We start from the raw sequence: 23719 nt of genomic DNA, 5'->3' as shown, positions 1-23719 counted from the left end.
TCAACGATATTAATAAGCAGAAGTTTAGAGATAGAACAAGAGTTGGAGGAGCGATATATAACAGCAAGCCTTCCACCGTTTTTTTCTACACAATCAAGATGTTTGATGGAAAAACGAGGAGGTATGGTTAGGGCTATGTCAGCCGTCAACCAGTTCTTAAGCCAGGTTTCTTTTAGGAACAACAGATCCCAGCCATTTTCAATTATAGATATCCAAGGCATAAGTGGGTAAGGAAGGGCAGTAATAGGACAGGCCAAGAGAGTAGGGTGAGGAGTGGACGGGGTTATAACTTCTGGCGTCATGCATGCAAAATGAGCTTCTTCATGGTTCACTGTGTTTCTCGTTTTCAGAAATGGCCTGCATATGAAGGCTGCACCCTGCAGGGTAATTTGTGTTTTTGAATATTTTCTTTGTGACAGCATCCCATGCAGGATAATGTTTTTCAGTGCCAATCTGCCCAATAGAAATAATAGACAGGCTATTATGTAAACAATTATTCCACCATAACCCCAATCATTGGCCTAGTCTGTCTTTCAATCGCATGACTATGCCCCCATAGATGTTATAGACAGACTGTTGTAACTATTGAGGGTCTACTATCTATTAAGTCTATCAAATAGGTGTCCAAAGTCCTAGACATTCCACCGTCATAAAAATAGTCGCCATACTAAAAACCACTAGCATGATTGCGATACGCATAGTCTGTAACTTAAGTCTATAAAGCTGACCTGCCCTGCAGAGTCTGCCTCTCTAGAAAGTATGAATTAAAGAAGGGACTCTCAAATCCCAGCACACATTTCTGTAGAATTCAAGACCTACAAATATTGCATAGCACGCCTAAACATTATTTTTCGGGCCTTTATTTCAGCTTAAGACCTTAAGCTTAGGAAGTGTTTCTAGCAAACATTTCCATATAGACATTCTAATCACTGAAAGGTACTGTAATTATTTCAATTATTTTTTGAATGTATGCTTAATTTTAACTGTTTGTAGGACTCCTATGTACTGTACAATTACTTAGCACTAGATTGCATTTCTACCTGACTCAGGTTATTAAGGTACAATCTCTATAGTTGAGAAGATTCAAAGGTGGATTTTAAGACTGGTTTCAGAGACAGGTTGCACGGAGATAAACCCTTGATGAAATTACTTTGCATCGTGAAAGGGCTTTGAATCTAACTCGAATAAAAGGTACATTTTCATTTCTACTATAAATCTTTAGATAGTTGAATAGCCTAATGCTAATGACCAGAAACTTTTACGAAGCCACGTTTTATGATTGTACAGTTCATTTGATAATTCATTAAAAAAATTACTGACTACATAAATTATTTTAGTACACATTCAAAAATTAAACAAGTTAGTGTAGCTGAACATCCTCGATAATATTACGCTACCCATGCATGCTTTAGAAATGTACCAGAAAGAATACCTACTGTGGTATAGCAATTGACTGAAGCTACAAAGAGCAAACAAGCTGCACATCAGTTGCAATGTATGGAGCCAGGCTAGCACAAGAACGTTTTCTACCTTCATGGGGAAATTATCCCACTCACAAATTCAATATATTGAGATGAAAGCCTGGTTATGGTTTGATCTATTCAAGTCTGTCCAGAACTGAAGTAGCCCTTAAGGCCTCTAGTTTTGAGTCATCAGATTTAAGGATTTCCTAGTATGAACTATATAAAAAGGCAATTCGATAGATAGACCACCATGCAATGGGAACATCTTAATGTAATCAGAGGATAAATGGCCATTTCCTGTGCAAACTTTGGTAATGTATGTGTACTTCCGTTCAGGAGTCTTACCATTGCTTTGTTTACAAGTGAAAAGCGGGTGAGTCATTTCTCGACTCCAGTGACATATACAAAGCTCTTCCTTGATTTACATGAAGGTTGATTTAGGGTGAAGGACACCACTCACGCATAAGCACAGTTGCTCTGAAAATAGCTTTGATTTATTGGAGGGAAAAAGAAACACGTTTTCTGCATCCTCGTCTGCATCAAATTATAAACAAAAGCAAGTCTAATCAGAAAAGAAATGCATTTCAATTGATGTAATATGTTTATCCCCATAAACACAACCTATTTGGCCTACAGACCCCTCCTCTTGACCTCACAGTCATACTCTAGTTCTTACAGTGTATCCTTTTTCATGGATCTGATGAGCTCCAGTGAAGCCAAGTTCTCTCATTTGACCTTCTCTCATATGACCTTAGTGCCCTCTTAACTGTTTAAACTTTTTTCTGAAGCCACCACGACCACCAAAAAAGCTGAACTAACTTTCTTGTCCTCATGACCTCGGACATCATATCTTCCCTCCACACTCTCTTCAGTAGTAGTGAGATACATACTTTCCATATGTGCAGATACCTTTCTTTGATGTCCAGCAAGTCATTTGTCACTGATATAATATCTCAAATGTGTGCGGAGGTAAGTTGTTTTCAAACGTGTGGACAGGCAATAATTTGAGGAAGAGCTGTTCTTCAGCAACATAACAGTTGTGGGCCACAGCCGACCCACTACTTTACTGCACAGCTAAGAAAGAAAAAAATGGACGCCCTTGAAGCAGCAGCAAAGAGTTAATGGAATCAGATGAAATGGGTCTGTGTATATCTGATTATTCTCCATTTTAGTGAATACTAAGTTGTAAGGACGGTAGATACAAATGGTTATTCTAGCATTTTCAAAAAATGATTTGCTAGGGCATAAACTATTTGGAATAGCAAGATGAATAACTTATTGTTAACAGGCATAGGTAAAGCCAATAGATCTGGTCTTATCAAGCTGATACCATGATTATTTTTTGCATATTGTTTAATGCAAGAGTATGAGAGAAACGTAAAATGAAGAACACTGGAAGAAAAAACATGCCAATGCCTAATCATTACTGTGGGCAACCATCTTGAAGATCGTGCAAAGGCATTGTTTTACTGTTCTTAGGTGGCCACTGCGTTTATAATCAACATAGAGCCAATCTTGACATGGTAGTGCACATACTGCATAATTGTTTTACGATTGAAAGATGGCTGCCATGTTCACTAGGGGCATGGTGTCCATTTTAGAATGGTAAAAAAATGACCAACGGCTGTTCCTAGATTGCATCACTGTACAAAGTTCAAGCAATGGCAGTGCTGACTGGCAAGCCGCGGTGGACTCTAAAAAGAGAAGGAATGTGCTGGTGGAGATTGAGAAATGTAAAGGAGTTCCCTGCTGGTTAAGCACACTCATTTTGAGATGGGCACTTGTATTAAGGAGATGGTAGATTGTAGGACCAAGATGGGCTGATTCGCAGGCAATGAATTAAACAAGGGGTCTCATCAATTGACCCATGCTGTGTGCAGTCCTGTGCATGGAAGCTAAATGTGAACGACTCAAACAAGCCAGAGAAGGCTTTCACCTATAGGTATGTATCATCAGAATATTGGGGAATCCAGATGCTGTTATTTGTAGGTAGAGCAGTGTGTGTCTTCATAGAGCTTTCGTTGTCTGGGAGGCTGATGTCACCCAAGAGGATGGTGTGGGCAAGCCAGATGGATGAGATGGGGAGAAGATATGAGAATTAGTCACTAAAGTCCTTTTCTGCCTGGGACTCCTGTAGATGAGATGGAAGGTGGAAGTCTGAGTTGTAGTGGGTGGGAAATGGAAGTCAGCAACTCCAAGGAGTTGTGTTACTTGCTTTCATAGAGTGCAGGACAAGGATGAGCTATGGAGGACAGCCAAGCCTCCTCCCATCTTATGTGCATGGTCTGGTGATGGGTGCTGCTGTCTTTAGGAAAAAGGATCTCTGGGATGTGCAAAGATATGTGTATGAGTCATGTTTATGGGATGAAAAGGGCATCAAGCTTGTGATAAGTGATGAGGTCTGTGATGACTGGTGTGTGGAGGACTGCAGAGCAAGTGTTGATGAGCTTGAGTTGAAATTTATGTTTTGTAGTTTGAGAGTATGTGGTAGATAGTGAGATATGTACAACATGCTGTCTATTGCTGTGTAAATGTTATCTGAGTGTTTAGAATGTATATATCTGTTTCTGATGGTGGAGAATGGAAGTATAAGGAGCTGAGTGATGCACTTGATTTTATCTGGCCCAATGGACTTCCTGGACCTAGCGTGTCCAAACATGCAGTGGTATTGTTTGTGTCCACTTTGATGGGAACACCCAGGCAATAGAATGCCCTGAAAAGTTGATTGAAATAAGAACAAGCCAGGAAGTGAGGCCACTTTCATGCAGATGGTTGATGGGAAATTAAGTCCTCTTGCTTGAGTTCTTCTTTTAAAGGCGGTTTTGGCTGGAAACCAGTTTTGTCACTTCCTGTGCTGATGAATATTGGTAAATAAAGTCCTCTTGCTAGTGTGGGGTCAAAACGTTTGATACATATATCACTGTGGCTGACATCCAGGTGTGAACCTCTAGTCAATTCTAGAGCCCGTGCTGTCAGATTTGAAGTCACTCCTACTGTGACAGATTGCTTTCTTTAGGAATGGCAGGGAAAAAGGAAGCCCAGCCCCAACACAAACTACAGACCCTAAATTGCATTACTTGTCTGGAAATGATCTGTATGAACGAGAACTGAAGGCCCCAAAAATCACCAACTGCCAAGCATCCAGTTGGGCTGTTTAAGAGGAAAAGCTCTGCAAGACTTCTGCCTGTGGCGAGGACTGGGGGTTAATGCCTGCATCACCCAGGGAAAATCGAAGACCACGTGCCCCTGAAGTCTAGGGCACCAGTGCCTGCCTGGTTGCCAAGACCAGTGTACCCTGTGAGGAAGAAGAGATCGCTGGATGGAGCAAAGTCCAGTGGGGGAGCGTGGATCCCTGTAGCGAGGTGTGAGGAGAGGACTGCTGTGCCGATTGGGCTATTGCCTGTATGACAGAGGGGGCCATGGGGAAGTGGAACCTGCTGCTGAGCCGATCGGGCTGTTCCCCAAGTGTGAAATAAAAGTGTGACCCTGTATGCCTGAGGGAGTTATTGGACTAGAAAGGACAAGGATCGTCGCCTGGTTCATGCCATCATCGAGAGGAGAGGACACCGTGGTGACCTTTGTGGGCCTGTACTGTGATTGAGGATCAGAAACAAAAGCCATTGAACCCCCTCGGAGTCTCCACTTGTGCAATCTCTGCTGGTATGGGTATGACTGATCGAAGGGCCAGAAGACCCTAGAGGAACTTGTCTTCCCGTTCGTGCTTCGGCACTAGAACACTTTGTAAACTTTTCTAAAAGAGTTGGATGGGGACTCCTGAACGCAGACTGCTATTGGGACGTGACTGGAGTGTCACCAATATTAAATGAGGAATAACTACTAGGGGGTTGTGAATGCTGTTTGTGTATGTCGTATTTTACTTTATGTTTGTTTATAAAGACTGCTTTTGTCATAAAAGAAATTATTTGACTGGACAATCATTTATTGCTGCTGTTGAAAGTGTTTAGAGTTGTAAGCCTGTGTACACCCACTGTATGCCGAAGGGGTACCTGGCCCAGTTGCTCAGGATCCATAGTAGGTCGGCCCCAGGACATCAGTTATAAAAGGCCTCAATCCCTAAGGTTGGGACCTGTAACTCATGGTGGCCCCATGGTCCTCTGAAAGGGTCTGTGACAGTAATATTTACATCACGAATCAAGATAGACAAAACTTGAGTTACTGCTGTGATAGTAAGTCGGAAAAGCTTTATTCCAATGAACGTGGTATCCACAAATGCGAAAACAATACTTAAAAATTCAAAATATATATAAAAATGAATAATAAAAGCAAATAGTACAGTGCATAGCCACCCAGTCTCTGCGATAATACAACACGTTTGAGTCAGCAGTGATAGCTTTATCAAGGTGCATTGTGCCGCGGACCTGGACAGCAGATCTCAGGAGGGAGCCAACATGTGAACTTGTCTCATCATCTGACTGCATTGGAGAGCTAAAAGGTACCCTAAAATCTCTGGCATTGCAACATTTAAATGAGCAGAAGTAAAAAGTGCTTAGTATATCTGAGCTAAAACTCACAAAAAAAGTGCAATATGTTATGATATGTAAAGCACAGATCAGATTGGGAGCAGTTTATCAAGGCTATAAATTCTGATAAATTGTTGGCACATCATGACCAGATCATAAAGACATTGTCCATATAGCTTTTCCACCTCTTGATATTTTGTGCAATAGGGTTGTTGGTGTTCAATATACATGTATTTTCAAGGGCATCAACAAAAGAATTACAATATGTGAGGCAAATATAGCTCCATGGGAGTTCCCTTGTGTTGACAGTAATAATTACTGTTGAACCACACATTTTTTGTTGTTAAGGCATTATGAAGGAGTGAAATTATAAACGCATTTGTGATTTGGACCGGTGTGGGTCTGTGGTTAAATAAGGTTTCTGTTACTTTAGTCCCTCAGTCTTGTGGGATGTTAATATATAGTCAATCTAAAGCCAGTGTGAACCACATTTCTTCGAATGAAAATCTACGTCTTCATCAAATTAATAAAGTGAATGTTGTCCTTGACATATGTCTTAGTGGTTGGTACAAAATCCTTAAGAGAAATGTCACTATAGTTACCCAGTGGTTCTAGATCAGAACCACAAGCGGATAACAGAGGTTTCCTTGGTGATTTGGAAGCTGTTTAATGCAATTTGCAAAAGGCGTATACATACCATGATTTAGGTTTATTATTAACCAAAAATAGGAACTCGTTATCAGTGACGAGACCTAACAATAGGCTCGCAAAGTCTCCCTCGAGGCGAGGTATTTCAGGTTATAAATGATGCATTTTTCCTTCCTTTCAGTGGCCTCCCCTTAGGCCATTAGAAAAGACACCTCGCGCACAAGGCGTGCCACTCGGGCGGGAGAATACTGCTTCCCGCGGTTTCCTTCATGAATAATGTTCACGTGGTGTTTCCAGTCAAACAGGGTTGGCCAGACATCTAGTCGGCTAACCCGCTGCTCAAAACGATCAAAGGCAGGTAGAGCGACGAAAACTCGCTACTCCGGTTTTTCCACATTGAGTAAACCTGGATGCTACGGATTAGAATTAATGTGTGGCAGGGGGACGAAAACTACGTTTAACTTTGTGCCAAAAACCAGACCTAACATTTCTTGGCACGCCCACGTGTTACACGAGTACTAGTCATCTCAAGTTTGGACACAAATAATTACATTTACTCTTTTACATATAACTGGGAACAGAACCGCTCTAAATAAGTTGCCAAAAGTCACATTGTATCTCATTTTGCGCTTCTTTTTGAGCAAGCCATGCTGAGAAGTAGAACCCGTTGGCATGCTTTGGCTGTATAATTTGTATGCTGAGACATCTGCTGCAATTACATTAAATGTAGCATAATAGTTTATGATTCTATTCCTTTCCAGTGTCAGTTGTGAAATTGCTTGCAAGGGCTGTTTGTTTAGTATCTTTCTTGTTGTGGTTTTGAAAACAATTAAGTATGCAACAATTATAGATTACTTCTCTGTAGAATTATTTCACAAGAAAGCATAAACATCATTTTTCGTTAGTACGTATATTGATAGGTTTTAGAATGACTCACTAAAGGGTTATTGGTGTTAAGCAAGAGAAATTGGGATGCAGAAAAATGCTGAAGGAGGTACACTTTGTTGCAATATAAACAGGGCCGGCTTTAGGGCGGTGCGACCGGTGCCACCGCACTGGGTGCTGGCTTGGCATGGGGGCGCCTGTTTGCTAGACTATATTGTTTTTAAAAGCACCCGTAGCAGCGTTCCTGACCTCCAGCATTTTTCAGCCAACAATAAAAATGTCAAGCCTACTCCGGTGATTGATGTTCTTCCTGGAGAGAGAAAGAAGTTTTGTCTAGTGGAAGTTTTGACTGGGGGATGTTTTGATTCATCATAAGTTAGTGCAGAGGGTTAATATGCCTGCTGCAAAGAATGTGCATCATGCAAATCACGAAGTGAACATAACGTGAATAGGTCAGGGGGTTACTGCTTTCGTTGGAGACTTTGTTTTGTTACTTGTAGCTTATTAGTTAAAATACTAATAAAACACAGTGAACTATGAACTGCCAAAGAACTGAAATGCAGACTTCAAGTATAGATTAAAGTGTAATGATTTTTCCCCAGCCTTTCAATATCCTAATGTTGTATAAAGTGTTGATTTGGGTAGAAGTCAAATCCAATTATTATAGATAATCCCCAACCATGGTCTTCGTTTTAAATTCTGAGACTGTGCTTCTCCAGACCAAGCCCCCCTAAACTTTACTGCCTACCAGAATGGATGATATATAAATCCTACCACTCTGTTTTATGTAATGTTTCCTATACATTGATTTACACACATATGGTTGAGTAATGTGTGTGCAATGTAAAGTTTTCTGACACCCTTCACTTTTATGAGTGACACTATAAAACGAATTAAATGCATCTGGGTAAGAGTGGTTATGGAGACTGTTACGGCGTGGTGGTAGTGCGGGAATTCACTGCGCAGGTGGTCATGGGGGGGCGCCAATAAACATTGTCGCACTGGGCGCCACCAGTGCTAAAGCTGGCCCTGAATATAAACACAACATGTTTTAACTGCTTTATCGGAGAGTCTCACAGTATGACAGTTGGTGCAAACAGTGACTTGTGGGCTGTTAAGAGGATGTGATGGTAGGAAAATGATTAGCAAACATTCTTTTATTTAGGGCAACTTTCAACCAGCCAGAAATGACAATACACTCATGTTGCAGGAGATTTGATATAAGCATTCCTAAAATATATCCACGTGGTCGCAAAATGGACCCATCTGCAGCTTTGCAACCTGTTGTGTACATCTACCTCCAGTGAGGATTAGTCATGTTTGCAAGAACCAACGGTAAGGTGATCAGGCGCATTTTGACCCTGTTGAATCTATAGATACAGATAGATTGCCTTTGTAAAGGTGGGACACATTGTCTACACAGCTGACCTGCAGCCCTCAGATGTAAGACAGTAACCCCTGAAAAACATTTAGTTGGTGGAAGTAAGATGAGGCAACTTCGGAACTTGAAGCAACATTTCTCTAGGACTTTTACAGGCGGTTTACAAGATGGAATTTCAGCTGTCACCAAGGTGGACCCCAGAGCTCTCCACTGCTGCCCTCAACCACAAATTAGTTTTTGATCAGTTTTCAGCTTGACCATCCAGTTTCTGAGACCAGCCATACACAGTTTGAGCTTCTCAGCCATGACACCACGATCTTAACAGGAGGTTGATTGCTTCAAAATACATGTACACATGAAGACCACGGAGAACCAGTACAAACATATTCTACAACTATGGAACTGTCACAGGCACATCAAAACACTACTATTACAAAGTGATTACTGGATTTATTTACACAGAATGACAGATGGTGCACATTCAGGGGACGCTTTCACAGTTAGATTGAACCAAGTCACTGGCATGTTTCTAAGGGGCGTGTCAAAAAAACCCAGTATTGACAGTCTCGGAGTAGAATAAACTGAGCATACGGTTAGAGACTGTGGTGAAGCTCCTTGAAGGCCAATGAAGCAACTGTCAATTTAGATTAGATTAGAAGATTTATAAAGCGCTTGGCTACCCGTCGGGACTCCCAGCGCTAGAGACGGATTTAGGCGTCACGAACCCTGTCATTTCATGAGGACAGGGTTCTCCAAAGTCGGCCTTGGAGGGCCGGATCCATGCCAGATCGTTAACATATCCCCATTTAGATAAATGTAGTTATCTTAAAAATCCGACTTGGATCCGGCTTTCCAGGACCGACTTTGGAGAACAGTGCATTAGGAGAATGACAAAGAGTATGAGGAAGGCAGTTCCAAAGTTTGTGATCCAAAAAGGAAAAGGAGCGCCCTCCCTTTCAAGTAGAGATTAGAAAAACACAACATTTTGAGACTATTAAGATGCTGTGGCTGCCTTTAGGTCACATGGCAGTGGCTGCTTCATTGTACAATCCGTCCTTCTGCTGAGACCCCGAGCGGACAAACAATTACTCAAACTGAATTTCAGGACCACAGGGCAGACTAGCTTCTCTTGTGAACAGTGCAGTAAAAATTTGCTCAGTCTGAACTTTATTATACTAGTATTGCTCAAAAAATGCCTTAGCCAAACATTGCCAGATCCAATCCTTAAGTGTCCACCCATATTCTTAAGCTCCAGTGGGGCCAGCGTTGAATGCTAGAAACAGCACTGCATGATGTTTACTGGCCAAACATTGACATACAGTGAAGTGATGGTGTTCCTTTTGGAAATGAGTGAGACGGGACCCAACAGAGGGTTCACTCAAACAAATATGACTTCAGTTCATGACTAATGAATACCATTTGTTCCAATTTGCCAAATAGTTAGTAAATGTACTCACTTCAGGCATACTTCTGACAAGCGTTTTTTAAATTTTATTTTCACTAGCAAATGTGTAGGTGAATACTTTTGCATGAAAAAAACGCAGGTGTAAAAAGGTCTGTTTTTTTACCTTGGGGATAGAATTTCCTGCTTTACAGAAATCCCCACCAATTTGGGAACAGGATTTTCTACTGCACTTCACAGTAATATATTGGATGTACAAAAAGATTGTGCCTAGCCCAAATATTCTGTATTGCAGGTGCTAACACATTTAATGGGAATTGCATCCTCTGATGCCCATTTCCCTCCCACTCTTATGCCTTATTTGTAGTTTTACTTACACAAGACTGTTAATACAAGTATGTCCATTTATTCGCGTAAATGCATCTTTTCCAAATTAGGAAAGCGGTTATGCTCTGTTAAATAATGATATTTGTGTGTTTAAGTCTGACTTATTCAAGGAGTTAGTTTTGAGGGAACCTACAGTGGTTTAAGCAGCAGGGCTCTTTCTGATGGGATGTGGATGTTAAACACAAATGAAGCCTAACTGTATGACACATATTATCTCACGAATCCTTTAGAGTCTGTAGTCAAAGGCTTAGAGTCCAGGAAACTAATCTTTGAAATGTTGATGATAACTAACAGTGTGTGGGATCTTCATATCATATTATTTTATAAACAGGTTGACCTTGGTTGTGCTAAAAAAAAACTAGTATGCAGCAAAGATAAAACCTGCCATTCTGTTGTTTTGGAAGCTGTGTGCATTGAGAAACATTGCAAGGTCCTTCATCTGTGAGTGGATCGAATGTGGAAGACAGCATATTTTGATTCAAATGCCTGTTTTTCAGATTTGTCTCTAACTGAAGCATTGTTTACATAGTAATGTGGATGCAAGAAACTGGGCACAGAGCTCTTCCTCCCATTTACATATATTGCTTGGAGGTATGCAGGGGTAATACATGGTTTGGCACACCATAGAGGCGGTGCTTCTTACTAAGTCAATACAATCAATGGGAGGCTGACAATAATATAAGTGTAAAGTTAGGTAGGGTTTTGACTTATTACTATTGATAGTAGGGATGTGCGATATAAGATGCCTTGGGTTTTTCTAATATTGAGTTTGTTTCATGTTATGGCTGCTGAAATAAATATTAATAGTTCTTATCACTTTTAACACCCAATTGCTGATTATATGTAATAAAAAATTAATCATTGTAAAACCAATTACTTTTTGTCTACTACATTCAGAGATCAGAGTAAGCGTCCGCTTAACTAAAACAAACAACCTGTAGATAGATTACAGTACTCCTGACAAGCTTGTCTGACTCAGAACACTCTAAATTAGCCTAACCTGCTGTAAACTTGAGTGAGTGACACCTGCCTGTTTTCTTTTTCTCTGATCAGAGAGGGTAAGGCGACAACCTCTTGGGGCTAAGTTAATCTACCCAAGAGTCCCTCAATTTTAGGGAGGTTCAAAAGAACATCATGAAGAATCTGTCTCTCCATTGAGTAAAAGTCACAGGGGCAAAAGTAAAGACTGACCATGGTTGGCAACTTCTCCGCATAGTAGACCTTCTAATGTGAAAATGGCCATCCTAAACTTGGAATCCTCCTTTTAAGTTTCTACATTTGTGATGAGGACAATGTCCATAAACATTCATTGTATCCTTGGAGGTATTTCCCTAATAGGTACAATCTATATTCTGTGTGACTACCCTTCAACAAAGATGTCGATGTGGTGAGACTTTGGTGTGAAAAGTGAGGGAATTCAATTTATTGACAATCAGCCAGAGGGTGACAGATGTGTGTTTTTTGAGAAGTAATGCAAGAATGTTGCTTTATGATTTTTGAAATCCTCCCCAACCTGTGGCTAGTTATGGGCTTGCTTCACCCAGCTGGTCTCGACTACCATAACATTTATAAGAATCTGTGATTTTGCTTGAGCCAGTAGATTAAGACACATCTGTTAGATCTTATATTTAAAGGCGCTTTCTACAAAACCTTCTGTCTATGTTTTTGTTCCGACCCAGTGGGCTTGCTCAGTGAGCCAAATGCTTGCTACTGGAATCTGTTTACAGCCTATTGGTTACAACTATTAATTCATGATATTGTAATTCTACTTTACATTCTTTTGAGGGAGAAAAGTTGACATTCTGGAGTGCAGCAACCCTTACGAGGTAGCATGTGCCAAACCGCAAACCTGTGGTTGTAAGTGTGATATAAAAACACGATAACTCTGCTATGCGCTATTCATGTTGTTAGCCGACTACATACATTTCTCTACACAAGCTACAAATATATGCACTATTTTCTAAAGAAGATTAATGTGTCTCTTATATTTATATTTATTTTTTTGCAGGATCCAAACATCACAGTGTACACTGAGAGTCCCGACCTAACGCCCTGCTTTCAGAACACAATTCTAGCATGGATTCCCTGCTTCTACCTGTGGGCTGCTTCTCCTCTGTACGTCCTGTATCTCAAATATTACAGAAGAGGATACATTGTGGTCTCTGTGCTGAACAGATTCAAAACGGTAAGATGAAGGGCTTAACATTTCTCTCAAATTTCATATACATTAAATTAGCATTTTTTGAGTAAAGTCCCCTTTTTGCATGATAACCCCCATCTTTTGGACTGAAGCTGTTGGGTTTTTGACTTTATGCACCTGGACACTGCTAATCTCATGTGCTTTGATCTCTAAAACATGGTAAAATTGTCTAACTCCAAATTGGCCAATTGGCATATTTAACTTCTTTATAAGGCTATATTATACGGTGCAGAAATACACCCATATCATGAAAATGTGTCACTTAGTGTGCCATCCACTAGTGTGACAGAGAACACATGGCTTCAAGCCTACCAGTGTAGGCCGATTACTGCAATTTAAACCTGTAGTCCAATCTGTCAAAATAACACTTTTTACCACGAAAAAAACCTCCCTTTTCAGAATGAAGACAGAATGTTGACCTTGTAGTCCACATGGTAGGGTGCATGGTATTTAAAAGTGAGACATAGAAATTTAATGTTAACATGTCCCTACAGTGACAAGGCTTTAAAAGCTGTTTATTTTTTTTACAACAAATTTTATTTGGTTTTCCATTGGAGGTGTGGGCGAAAGCCCTACATTGACCCTTAGGAGAGAATGCATAATTTCACAGCGAGTCCAACATTTCGACCATAATCAAACACCTGCCCAACATGCAGGGGATAAAAGTCAAACTTAATGCAGACAGTTCTAGATCTCAAGACATGTATATCAATTAAGAGGTCATGAAACTCCATTTTCATCATATATGGGGATTTCAAAACAATATACATATACAAACAATGTGCAATAAAATACAGGGCTCCATTCAGGGGTCAGTGGGTGGTAGAGGAGGGAGCTTGATTCCCCGATAGGAAGCCCAGTGAGCCCAGACTTTTCTGTGTTTAGCAGGGCAGCCCTGAGCTAGGAACACTGCCACCTGGGCCCCCATACATCTATCCAGTTCGGTCTTCCATTTACCCAATGTTGGGGGAGAAGTCCCCTTCCACAGTTGTGCGATGTCGCGTTTGGCTATTGTGAGGGCTAAAAACAATAAATGTTGCTTATAAACGTTTCCCCCAATATCATCTGCTATGTAGGAGGAACAGTCTCGGGTCCAATGGGAGTTCCCATGCGAGCACCTCCTGGAGGCAGGACCTAATTCTACGCCAGAAGGGCTGCAACGCTGTACAGCTCCAAACTGAATGCAAAAAAGTCCCTTCATCTTGCTCACACCGCAGACATACAGGGGAGGGGATCACTCCCATCAGCCACAGTCTGGTCCGCGTATAGTAGGCCCTGTGTAAATCTTTCAATTGTATCAGATGGTATCTAGTAGAGACCGCCGCCCCTCGTGGACTAGCAATGGCTTCAGCCCAGTCGTCGTCGGTTAAGTCAGGCATATCGGCCTGCCACGCCTGTCGTGTCTTGTCGAGTGTTGTCTGTGTGTGGGCCATTAAGGTCTGATAGAACTGTCGAATCTTGTGAAGGCCTAGATCTCCCATTAACAAGTGGCCCTCCAGTGGGTGAAACTCCGGAAGGGTCTCAAGGGAACGTATCAGGGGGGTGTGTGCATGGCAAAGACGGAGATAGTTGTAGAATTGCGTTTTATGGAGGTTGTATTCCGTTTGCAGTTGCTGACAGGTTTTAAGGGAGGTACCCTTCATCACATCCCCGAGGGTCGATATCCCCACCAGGTCCCAGCCCAGAAAGCCACTCAAGGTGGCCACAGGACGGAGATATGTTCCCTGCCATAATGGGGTCTCACGGGTAAGTTTGCCGTGCCAACCCATCTGTCGGACCAGTGCCCGCCAGAGCAGTATTACAACTTTACCCATGGGTGGCATAAAGTCTAATCGTGCCGAGCTATACAGGAGATGTAGGAGGGGGGCCTGTGCCATTGCCGCGTGCTCAATCACATACGCTGGGTCAGTAGGGGAGTTGTACCGCCATTCATTGACCACAAGCAAGTGCGATGCTACATAATATGAGTAGATGTCCGCTGCTGCGATTCCTCTGCAATATGTTCATTGTACACAAGTGCGCAGAGCAACCCTAATCGCCCCGCCGTTCCAGAGAAATTTATTTTGAATGGCGTTAACCTGCGCAAACCATGAGCGCAGGATATGATAAGGGAAATTTTGAAGATGGTACAGGATCCGAGGTAGCGATACCATCTTGAAGATGGCCGAGCGCCCGTATAGAGACTGGGGAAGGGAAGACCATATCGCAGTCTCGCTGTCGAGGATGGCCAGCAGTGGAGTGATATTATGGGCCCAGGAGATATTGGGACACGAGGACACGAAAATACCAAGGCATTTAAAACCTTCAGTGGCGTGGGAGAGTTGCTAAGCCCATGTATCACGGCCTTGGTGGCCGAAAACTGGATAAAGGATGGATTTGGCTGGGTTCGCGTGTAGGCCTGTAGTGCTTCAGTGCTTCCAAATACCCTCAGGATCTCTAGTATGGGAGGCCCTGAATACTAGGGGTCTGTAAAGAAGAAAAGAACATCATCCGCGTATAACGCAATGCGATCCGAGTGCGACTGCGACCATTCGAAACCTCGAAGGACCGGGTCATTTCTAACCCATACCGCCAAAGGTTCGATCGCGAGGGCAAATAATTAGGGAGACAGGGGTCAGACCCACCTATTGTACCTTTGGATAGGGAAGGGGGAGGAGCGGTGCCCGGCTATCCGCACCGATGCTGTTAAGTCAGTGTATAATAAGCGTGTTTAGGCGAGGACTCGCAGACCGAAGTTAATGGCCTCTAGCAATTGAAAGAGGCATACCCAACTAAGGGAATCAAAGGCCTTATCTATATTGGCCAGAAGCAGTGCAGCCAGTCGGCCCAGCGCTGGAGTGGCCACTATGGCATTATGTACCCTGCGGATATTATGGCGAGTCGCTCTCTGGGGCATAAATCCCGACTTGCGGGATGAATCAGATCCGAAACGTAGGATCGGAGGCGATCTGCAATAACCTTTCCCACCAACTTGGACTCAAAATGAATAAGGGAAATGGGACGATAGGAGGAGGGGTCATCAGGAGGGCACCCGGGCTTGATGAAGAGGACTATTTCAGCATGTCACCAGTCGTGAGGCAATATGGAGGCATCCACGGCCTCTCGGATTGCAGCTAGGAGGTGAAGGCCCAGCAGGTGTACATTTGGCCGGAGGAATTCCATAGGGAATCCGTTGGGGCCCGGGGCTCGTTCCGTGTGGAGCGCATCGAGGGCCCCGTCAGTTCATCTATCGTAATGGGGGCCTCCAGATGGTCTCGCATGGAGTCCGAAAGTTTTCGTGGCGGGATGTCGCGTAGAAATTCTGCGATTAGCGCAGGCGAAATCTGCTCCTGCCGAGCATATAGAGTCGTAAAGCGCAGTGCGAATTCCCCAGCTACCCCTTCCGGCGATGTATAGAGGGACCCATCGGTACCACGGATTGTAGGGACCGTCACCGGGGATTTATCTGCCTGACACATTCGATGGAGCATTTAACTCGATTTATCCCCCCATTAATATACCCGGTGCTGTGAGTCCTCCCAAATTTCTTTAGCCTCACTCATTAGATATTGCTGCAGTTCTTGCAGCGCCAGCAGTAGATTTCGCTGGATAGCAGGGCTAGGATCCCTATTGAGTTGCGCTGCTAGGGCCATCTGACGCGATTCTAGGGCTGCCACTTGCTCCTTCCGTAAACGTTTTTTCTTGGTGCGGTAACTTATCTCGGCACCTCGGACGGTAGGCTTTAGGGCTTCCCATAATATGCATCTAGATGGGGCGGATGGGCTGTTAGAATCCAGATACTCTGTGATAGTTGTGCGGAGCATATAGTGATACTCTGGGCATCGGAGGTGCCAGGGGGACATGCGCCAACGGAAGGGAGGTCGGCGGGAACTTGTGTGAAATCGTAGGGCGACCGGAGAATGATCTGAGAGTCCACGGGGATGGTGTGTTACGTGTGAGAAGTGGTGGATGTATATGCGGGGAACGAAAACATAATCAAGCCTGGATTGCGACTCGTGGACCGTGGAAAAATAAGTGTAACCCTGTACGGAGGGATGATATTCCTGGCAAACATCCACCCTGCTCAAGGTGGAGTCCAGGGAGCTCAGACTAGTGGGATTTGATGCTAGTTGAGAGGTCGAGTTACGCTGCCTGTCCATCGGCCCCATCGTATCGTTCCAGTCACCTCCTAGAAGTGTTAGACCCTCCTGGAAGTCCCCCCAAACACTCACAAGCCTGTCTACAAAACCCGCCCCCAGCGGGGGAGGCATATTTGCTGCCAAGAGTGACCCGTTCAGCATGAAGTGTGCAGGTGATGAAGAGGAACCTACCCCCGGGATCTGCCTTGTGTGATATGTAGTGGAACTGGACCCTGCGATGTATTAAAATGGCCACCCCCCGGGAACCTCCGGTGAACCCTGCATGATAAATGTGGTGGAAACCAAACCTGGCTAGGCAAGGAGATTTAGTGCCCAACAGGTGAGTTTCTTGCAATAGGAGGACATCTGCCCCATACCTTTTAGCCTGGCGGAGGACCGCATTGCATTTGATCTTATTCTGGAGGCCTCGAACATTCCATGAGACCATATTTAGATCCCCTGGGGGGGTGTATCATCATGTGTCATTATCCTGCAACGCAAAGTGGACAACACTGGAGGAGACCTGATCTAGATAACATGTCTGCATAAAACATATGAACAACCTAAGAAATCCCCCCACCACCCCACCACCCCCCACCCGACACTGCCATAAACTAGGAGCATCTGTCGCGGCATGAGGCGCAGCAGGCTCCCAACAGAGGAACCACGAGCCCTCACCCCAAAAGTACCCACCCCACCCACCAAACATAAAGAAAAGGAGGGCGACCCAAAAGTCTTTGGCCTGGAATTTCCATGGCCTAACATCCACGCCTTCTCAGAGGCAATGTGTTCAGAAAAAGCATAGAATAACAACGATCAATGTGTACTTGTTCTTGACATCAATGATGCACCCAGTAGATCAGGAGGGCCTCTCTGGATTGGTTGACAGTCTATCAGATCCGGAGCCATGTCGTTTCTTGGATTTATTCCACCGGGACCTGTTCCGCCACGGTCCATGGGAGGAGTCTGAGTCCTGTAGTGATGGTGTTCCCTGCCGGAGTCACAGACGCTCCTCAACCCAAGTGAAGACGGCCTCTGGAGTGTCAAAGAAGAAGGATTTGGAATTGAAAATCACTCTCATCCTGGCTGGATACAAAAGCATGTATTGCAAGTTCATGTCGCGCAATTTGCGCTTTGCAACCAAGAAGGACTGGCGTTGCTGAACTAAGCGTGTGGAATCCGGGAATACCATGATGGGCCTCGAGTCATGTTGGAAGCAGTCTCTGTGTGTCCTGGCGTGTCGGAAGATGGCATCCCGGTCGGCATAATTTAGTATCTTGGCGATTACTGGTCTGGAATTTTCACCGGGGGGAGGTTTTTGAGTCAAGGCCCGGTGTGCACGCTCCACCACAAAACAGGGGGACAGTTGGTCTTGAGGCATGAGGTTGGTGAGCCACTGGGTAATGAAGTGGGTCATAGAGGCACCCTCCCATTCCTCCGGCAGGCCCACAAAGCGCAGATTGTTGTGTCACGCCCGGCCCTCCGCATCCTCCACCTTGGAGGCCAGCTCCTGTGACACCATAGAGAGTTTATTGACTTTTTTGTGGAGGGTGGACACTGTCTTCCACGGCCGAGACCCTCGTCTCCGTCTCTGTGATGCGATCTACGGCTTTACGAAGATCCTGGCATTGACAGGATACCTCTGACCCCACCGCATCAATTTTGGCATCCAGCATGTTCCTGGCGCTATATTGAAAGCGGCGAGGAGGATCGCATTGTCGGGCACTGAGCCTGCCCCCTCACTGCTCGCGGAGCTGTAAATTGGACTAGGGTGCCTTGTTTAGGACCAGCACCACCCGGCTTGTCCCCCTTCCCATCGTGGTGGGGGTTGGTGTTGTCGCAATGCAGGGGTAAATCGTGGGGATAACAGAGCTCCTGCGCCAATGGTCACTGCATGAGAGTCCCAACAAAGAATAATGTGGGGCCCGAGCACAGTCCACCAAGCAGCTTTACTCCGCAATTGCGCCCCTTTCAATGCGTGCCGGCCTGCAGGGAGTAGGACCCCACCCCCGCAGGGAGCGCAGAGGTCTCACCGCGTAGGCTGCAGACAGGACGTGGCGTCGATATAATGGGTAATGTCCAATTTGCAGGATACTTTGGACTGGGAGTGCATCTTCTGGGCCTGTACCAGCACGGCTTGGCTCATGGGGGAGATGCAGGCAATATCAGGCCTCAGCAGTTGGCCACACCAGGCCCCAGTCCCCACCACCACAGAGCGCTCACTTCACGGGGCCCCGTTCCAGCCCACTTGGCCCTGGTCACCCCCGGTACCTTCACTTCAGCTGCCTGATGTTCAGAGGCAGCCCTCGCAGACAGACAACCACTGAGGCCACGCATCTCCGGAGACACACTCGGCTCCCACAGTCTCCATGGCCCATCACCAGTGCGGGCGTAGGGCCCTGGCCTCAGGCTCCACGGGAAGGCTCCGATGGCGGCACCACACGGGAAATGGCGGTCAATGCAGGCCGATGCAGGGCCTAAAGTGGAGGGAGGAACCAACCCCCACCACTGCCCGGCCGCATCGCTCGATTGTTCCCTCTCCTGGGGGGCTCTCGGGAGCGCCAGGTGTCAGAGCGCTCGGCACCGGATCCCACAGCCCATGTCCAAGCCCGGTCGCGGCCGCGGGCCGCACCGGGCAGGAAATTCAGCTAGCACCGCTCTCGAGCACGCCCCTCTGCACATTCCGCTCCCCCGCGACCCGGAGTTTATTAAGCGTTTTTAAATAACCTCCAAGCAGGATTTTGGCAGGATAATTGGTGAAAATCGGCTTGGACGTGCAGAGCCCGGTTAGGCTGCGTCCGCCATGTTAGCTGTCCAAGCCACACCCCCCCTTAAAAGCTATTTTTACTGTGTGAAACTCTGGCTGTTCTATGAGAAAACTAGAGTGTGGACTAAATTATTCATTCTGCTTTCTCCGGTTTGTGACTAGGTCAAATAATGATTCGACCACTATCCATAACATTTATAAGTAATACAGTCTAATGAATAGATTAAATATTTTGAATAAATATTTAGGAAAAGTAACTTTAAGAAATATACCTTTTCCCTACTTGAAGCTCCTGTAGGATAATGCCGATTTGCTTTGATTCTCCAGCTGCTGCCCATTGAGTATATGACCTTCAAGAGGTGTGAAAACGGTTCCCAGAGCAGAGACAATGGCCTGGGTATAGGGAGGTCTTTTATCACTTTTCATGAAAACCAGATGGACCTAGGAACTTAATTAACCTGTAAAGGAGACTGCTCTTTCATAAATGTAAGGTGAAACCTACAGAAGGCAACCCTTTTCCCCTAGCCAGGCTGGCTTTAAACCAAGTGGGAGGGGAGCTACCTTCAGAAGCAGTTTTGAGTGACCACACTGCTAATTTCCCTGGCCACACCTCTGGGTGGCCACAAAGGCAATGCCTAAGGGTAGCCGACGAGGATACTTACCTGGATGCAAAATTTGAATTTTCTTACTCTGAGCTTTCCCCATCAAAACCAATGGATTCAACGGGGCTTCACCCTACAACTTTAAGACTTAAACACGTCTTACTCAGAAAGAGCCTGAAACCTTGCCCCGCGGTTGGATTTTGACTTCCATTTCAGAGATTAAGTTCCAATGTAAAATCTCCAACTGGTGTGAACCACCTAGTTGGTGTGTTTGACCTGCTCTTCATTGTGGTAAGCCTGAAATCATATCTAGATCCAGGATTACTGCGACCATAGGCTGTCACTGGCGCTAAGTGTTTTTTTTGCTCTATTCTTCCTTAAATATTCTAAAATCCATATCTTTGGTTCCCCGTATTAGATTTTATGCCTTTTTAATGTCATTTTGCTTGTTAAGTTTTACTCTAAATTTATAAATTGGAGTGGGATTTTTATTGTGTTGCCTTTTTTTCTTGTCCTTATCACCTTTATCCCAGTCACCTATCAAACACCCGTTAACCAGCTATGCCTCTGGTCGGGTCATGGGCTATTACTGCTTTACTGTTCCAGTGTTCACAGAGCTCAGTCAATGTTATAATCATCGGACCCCTTCACATCTAGCTTTAAATCATTCCATCACACAGTCCAATGTGTGATATTCTTCTTATTATGTGCACATCTTGAGTTCATCAAGCATACTGCCTTTACTGAATTACTCATTCTGTAAAATCTGGAAGAGCGGGATCAATTCACTTTTTACAAGTTATATGCCTTGCTGTGAGTATCAGATTGACCATTAGCTTTCTTCCCTTCAAGTACATCTCTTCCTCCTCCTCCTCTTATTGTATTCCAAATATGACAAGTAGGGGGCTTACCTCAATAGCTTGGCTTGACATGTCAGAGATCGCTGAACTTACTTTGTCCCAGAACTCCTTTAAGGCAGGGCATTCCACAAACATATGAAGGTCATTTGCTCTGCCTGATTTACACTTCCTGATTCAAGACTTGTTCATGTCTGTTATCTTTGAAAGCTTGTGAGGAGTCCAAAAAGCCCTACAGAATGTAAACAAAGGGTTTCTTTTAAATGCAGCAGGGCTCAAAGTTTGATATAGTTACAAAAGATAAATTCTCCATCTGGTCACTCTGCAAGCATCCTTCCCATATTTTGTGGGGTGGCAACAACATTGAGTCTTCGGCACTTCTAACCTCTCCACGGTGAAGTACTTTGCCTTATTCTGTGCCTTAAGCTTTACCAGCTCATGGGAGTTTTCTATGCTACATCTACTGTTACCTTTGTCACAGTCTCCTCTACTGATGTTGTCCTCATGGTTAGTTCCATCTGTTTTTGGCAGGTGTCGCAAACCTCCTTCTGATTGCTCTCAGATATGTCAGACCTATTTTTCATTTCCTTAGCAGGGTCTAATTGTAGCCTGTCACTCTCACTTCTCTTTTCCAAAGCTTCTGTCTTCTAACACTCTAATGGAGAAGTTTGTTTTTGTGTTTGTGGAGATATATTGTTTTGATGACATATTCAAGTTCTAGATCAGGATACAATGCTGATTAATATCGCCTTTTAAACCCAATTGTGACTAGTTTGCTCTCTAAAATGGCGCCCCCCTCAGTTTGACCTTCTCTTGATCGGTGCAAGGTACCTTCCCTATTTTCTTGCTTTTCCAGTTCTTCCTTAAGGTATAGCAGGCCAAACCTGTTGTCTAGAGTTTCCTATTCCATACTGGAATCGACAGCGCCCAAGACATCTCGATGGGCTGTGATCCTTTTGTTATATCCAAGGAAATGAGCTCCAGGAGGGATTAGGCTTCAGTGGCTTTGTAGATTTAGGAGATTTAACCTTGAGTTTCAGATTTTTATTTAATGTGCTTACATCTACTGTGTAGGAAAGTGGGTTATTATTAAATCTAGTAATAATATCACAATCAGTAATAAGGTCCAGTCAATTCTCAATAAATTAATTCTTGCTAAACCCTTGATAGTTTGGCAACGATCAATCAGGTTTAACATAGGAGGCAGGTAAGTGTAAAGCATTTAATATCAACCAAAACTGTACATAAATAAGAGACACCACATAATAAAAATCCAACACGATTTATAAAAAAGAATATTTTTATCTTTAAAATAATACCAAAATGACAAAAATCCAAAGTAGGGTACCAGAGATATGAAAATTTAAAATGTAATAAAAAAAATGCATTCAAGCACCAAAAAGCTTTAAGTGCCACTTGCGGCAATTTGGTTGCGCTGGACCAAGACAAAGCCAAGGTTTTTGGTTGACAGCAATGGAGCACAGTTCGGATAGGGTGAGCTCTAGGTCACGGTCAAAGTTTTACCTTCACACTTTTTCTGGAGGTATTCCCTCATCGACAGACTCATTGGCAGGTCCTCTGGCTTCTCAGATCGGAAATTCGAGTCGACAACGACAGTCTGCTGCAGCACAATGCCTTCGTGAGCCTTTGGAAGTCATTGTCCTGAATGGGGAGGACCCCTGGACCTTTCTGCCAAACAAACCTGTGTGGTCAGGCTGATTCTTGAGTCAATGAAAGCGGCTTGACTCTAAACGTCAAGCCAATCTTCATCTGGAGCTTATTACCAAAACTTTGCAAAAAGTTGCCAAACTTCCTGAACTTCTTTTTTGTTGGTTCCCTTTTGTAGAAAAGTTACCAGCAGCACCAGCCAAGGTTCAGAACTTCTAAATTAGCTCCTGGGGTCTGGGACTCAGTTTCCCACAATGCACCTTGGCAGTCCAGGAAAATACAGTTGTAGCTGATAAGCTGGAGTAGTCCTCTCTTGGTCTGCTACAGGCCGCTTCTTCCAGCACTATTCTATCTGTTGCTGATCAGGTAGTCCACTCAATTTCCTTGAATCAGGCCCAACCCTTTCTTAGTGGACCTGTGAGAGAGCAGCAGGTGTAGTCCTTCTGAGTGCAGACCTTCTGTGGTGTGGTCCAAGGGTCCAGCAGGGCAGTTCCTCTTCTCCAGATGTTCCAGGCAGCGATCTGAGGGGTTCCTGAAGATATCCTATATATAATCACCGTTCTGGGTTAGCAAGAGGGGGAGACATTCCAACCAATGGGGGTAAAGTTGCCACCTTCTGCTATGACCACTGGAATATTTTTGACCCAGAATGCACTTTGGTGACAAAAATCAAAATGTAGAAATCCTGTCCTTGGAGTGTGTGTCAGTGTAACCCAACTCTGCAGTGTGACTAACATTGGACTGCACACCCCTTCCAGCACGTCTCCTAATCTAATCAAGGGGCTCACATCTGACTGGGGAACAAGGAAGTGGGGACTGGCCTGGGTCCTGTGACATCTGTTCTCCTCCCTTTGAAGTCA

General features: G+C 44.3%; 1 protein-coding gene across 1 annotated transcript in view; it reads left to right on the top strand.

Annotated features, from left to right (window-relative positions):
• Positions 1 to 23719, top strand: part of ABCC3 (ATP binding cassette subfamily C member 3) — a 693015-nt gene that overhangs the window by 179816 nt on the left and 489480 nt on the right. Inside the window, exon 2 of the mRNA XM_085616719.1 lies at positions 12656 to 12832. Coding sequence (XP_085472845.1) covers positions 12656 to 12832 — 177 coding nt within the window. The remainder of the gene's footprint in view (positions 1 to 12655; positions 12833 to 23719) is intronic.

Source organism: Triturus cristatus, chromosome 7 (assembly GCF_964204655.1).
Source record: "Triturus cristatus chromosome 7, aTriCri1.1, whole genome shotgun sequence".
Taxonomy (NCBI): Eukaryota; Metazoa; Chordata; class Amphibia; order Caudata; family Salamandridae; genus Triturus; species Triturus cristatus.
Note: the sequence above shows the minus strand (reverse complement) of the source record. Positions and strands in the feature narration are given on the sequence as shown.